At 40.6% G+C, this 3,655-nt stretch overlaps 1 protein-coding gene across 1 annotated transcript; it reads left to right on the top strand.

Moving 5' to 3' along the window:
- Window positions 1–772: 772 nt before the first annotated feature.
- On the top strand, window positions 773–3,120 carry LOC129379584 (protein unc-13 homolog B-like). Its single transcript, XM_055060406.1, has 7 exons — window positions 773–777; window positions 1,024–1,125; window positions 1,197–1,343; window positions 1,412–1,535; window positions 2,523–2,576; window positions 2,649–2,726; window positions 2,887–3,120. The coding sequence occupies exons 1-7, from the start codon at window positions 773–775 to the stop codon at window positions 3,118–3,120; spliced, it is 744 nt and encodes a 247-aa protein (XP_054916381.1).
- The last annotated feature ends 535 nt before the right edge of the window (window positions 3,121–3,655 follow it).

The raw sequence follows: 3,655 nt of genomic DNA, 5'->3' as shown, positions 1-3,655 counted from the left end.
ATGTAAAACATGACTGCATATATGTCTTAAAAATAAGTTTAAAAAAAAACACTGCACAATTATCTGAATGAAGCAACAAGACAAAACCTTTGTTGCCTCTTTACTGCAACTCCTAGTTTGAAGGAAGTGAGGAAGAGGAGGAAGTTAAAGAGGAAGGGGAGGAAATGGAGGCAGAGGTTTGTTGCAGTTGAAAGTGGTTTTTAACATCCTTCATTCTCCAAATCCAAAGTCATTTCCAAAGATTTTCCCCAAACTGAAACGAAAACATCCAACATGGTGGAGTTTTGTTGTCTGGTTTGATTCTCATCTGTGAGGATTTCCTCTTTAGATTAGCAGCATTTTCCCTTATTTCCCATAAAAGCGCCACTTTCACATCACCTTCAACTGTATTTTTCATTTTAACACTTTATTTTGTTCCTTTTCTAAACCATGTGTGATAGACTGAGAAGGATGAGGTGGGTTAAACATGTTATCTGGGATTAAATCACCTTAATATTCACCAAAAAGTCCAGAAATCATTTGGATTATACAGCTCCTCCACCTCTTCAGGACAGTTTGACACTGTTTGTGTTTTTTTTTATATCTCTAACAATTTTCTGACTCAAAGATGGACGAACCGTTTGAGAAGGTAGGCACAAGCAGAACATCCCAAATTAGATTCTTAATATGCAATTTTTCCACTTGATGAGTGTCAAAATGGGGCATTTCATCCAAATGTCTTGTTTTACCTCCCAACTTTCTGCCACATAGAGAGAAAATGCATGTGAGGATTATGAGGTGAGTTCATGCGTGTTACAGGAGGTGAACTGTAACATGCATGTTATTATGAGTAGAAATGCAAACTACACCAAAAGGTGTTTAACGGACTCGAATGCAACCGTAGACTCTCAGGTGTTTTGTAATAATTCAGCTTTAGAAGTAATTTAGCTTCCAGGTTCTGAGTCGCAGTAAAATCCCAAAACTTCCCAGTTTTATTTCCCTTTTTCTTTCTCTAAAACCTTTGTCAGCCTTTTGAACTTGAAGGTTCTCTCCTCCAGATGGACACGGAGGCCAGGACCAGCTCAACGACCTGCAGGTTCGGCTCAACAACGTTCTGGACGACCTCAGCAGCACGTTTGGGAACAGGTACGCCGCCCTCACACCCCCACGTTTCCCCCACTTGTCCCAGTGCATCACTGGCTTTTCTTCTCCTGCAGCTTCCAGAGCCGCATCACCGACTGCATGCGGCAGATGGCGTCGCTGCTGTACCAGATCAAAGGACCGCTCAACGAAAACACCAAGAACCAGGTGGAGGGCGACTCGGACAACATGCTGCGGCCGCTCATGGACTTCCTGGATGCGCAGTGGTTCAGTGGGATTTCCCCCAACACGGCTCGTCCGTCGGCGTGTGTGTGAACGTCTTGTTTTGCAGATTAACGCTGTTCGCCACGGTGTGTGAGAAAACCGTCCTGAAGCGCGTTCTGAAGGAGCTGTGGAGGATCGTGATGACCAGCCTGGAGAAGAACATCGTCCTGCCGCAAGGGAACGACACCTTGGTGAGTCTGACGCTCGTCTCCGTCACTGGACAGTTACCATCCAGATGGTTTTGAAATGTGTCAAAAAGTGTGAATTTACATAACAAAACACAATCTTACCAATGTTTTTGATCTAGTTGTCAGTGAAACTATCGTAGAAGCTTATTTTAAGTTAATAATTTCTTAATATTGCTGATCAAATTTGATTATTTCACCTAAATCAAGATATTTTTGCAATATTAAGATATATAATAACCAGACTAACATCTTATTATATATCAATTTTGTGCAAAATAAATGTAATGAACTTATTTGTGTAGGACAGATTATTTCACTTATAACAATCATTTTTCCTTAAATTAAATAATCTGCCAACTACTTTTTTTTAATCAATATTAAGGAATTATCTACTTAAAACAAGCTTCTCTTGTGATAAGTTACTACTAAGTTATTTTTGTCTTATTTAAAATGTGCTGAGATATTTCAAATTCAAATTCAAAACATACTTTATTGATCCCAAAAGAAAAGTTAAATGTTGTAATTCACATTCGTCAAATTTGCACTAGAAACTAGAGCAAAAATACTTGGTAAGAGTTTATGGTTTTGCAGTGTAATTTACATTTTCTTTTATACATTATTATAAAAATTGCTCAAAATTTGAATCACAGCTGGATGGAAACATGGCTGCCATTTTGAAATGGATCAACTCGTAATTGTGTCAGATGATGAGATGTAAACATTTTGACAGACGTGACCAAACACAAAAAATATTTTTATCCATTATGTTTTAAAATGATGACTGTGGCATATTCAGCTTAATTATTAGTCAACAAACTGAACATCATCCAATCACATATAGAGTAGATAAATAACTCACTTTACGTCTGAACATGAGTTGTATCGATGCTTTTTTTCCATTTCCATCAAACTTCACTAATATGATACTTAAAATTGAAACAAGGCTTCTGAAAACTAAAAGAATCATTCATTTTTCTGTTTTTCCTGAAGGGAGCACAGATCCTTTCTGCTGCTAAAGAACTGGGACACCTTTCCAAACTGAAGGTATCAGGTTGCCTTTGAGTTTGCTTTCTCCTATGAATTGGTCTAGTCAAAGTCTTGGTTTGGGTTGTTTAGGATCACATGGCAGGAGACGCTAAAAGCCTGACGCCCAGGCAGTGTGCCGTCATGGATGTGGCTCTGGATACCATCAAGGTGAGAGCGAAACGTTGACCTCTGGTCAAACAGAAAAGTACAATTCATTCACATTTTAAGAGTCTTTTAGTTGATTAACTAAAAGTCTGATTAACTCCACTTTAAGTTTAATCATTCAGGTTGTAGAACGCTGATTCCTCTCGTTTTGTTTCCTACGCAGCAATACTTTCATGCGGGCGGGAACGGCTTGAAGAAGACTTTCCTGGAGAAGAGCGCTGAGCTTTCGTCGCTCCGCCACGCTCTGTCGCTCTACACCCAGACCACCGACACGCTCATCAAAACCTTCGTGACCACGCAGCATTCACAGGGTAGATCCAAAGCGCCTCAAAGGAGATTAAATACGGGAGAGTTTCAGATTCCTCGCTGCTTTTATCTCCTGGATTTGGTTGTTTAAGTTGCTGTCTTGTTTTTATCTCCTGCTGCCTCTGTGCGCACAATGGGAAGGTATTAGGTTAACCCCTAATGAGAAAATCCAGCCCAGCAGGGGTAGGTCTCATGAAATCATCATCAGCCCAACTTCCCTTCATCGTTTTTCTCTTTCTGTTTTGTGAAACCTGCGTTTCCGTCGCATGACTCTATAAAACGTGGTTTTCTTTGCCTGCATTGGACCAAATGTTGTTTGTGTTAAACCAGGCTCAGGTGTGGACAAACCCATCGGAGAGGTTTCCCTGCAGATTGAGCTGTACACTCATCCCAAGAGCGGAGAGCGGAAAGTTACTCTCAAAGGTCCGTTTGGGCTCATTTTGAACCAATAAATCAAAGCTGCAGCATTTTAGTGTCATTTCTGTTTAAATGTTTGTGTCATTGATGCAGTGATTGCAGCCAGTGATTTGAAGTGGCAGACGTCTGGGATGTTCAGACCCTTCGTGGAAGTCACGATGATCGGGCCGCACCTCAGCGACAAGAAGCGCCGATTTCAGACCAAATCC

This window comes from Poeciliopsis prolifica, unplaced genomic scaffold (assembly GCF_027474105.1).
Source record: "Poeciliopsis prolifica strain line A6 unplaced genomic scaffold, Auburn_PproV2 SCAFFOLD059, whole genome shotgun sequence".
Taxonomy (NCBI): domain Eukaryota; kingdom Metazoa; phylum Chordata; class Actinopteri; order Cyprinodontiformes; family Poeciliidae; genus Poeciliopsis; species Poeciliopsis prolifica.
This window is presented reverse-complemented; position numbering and strand designations above follow the sequence as displayed.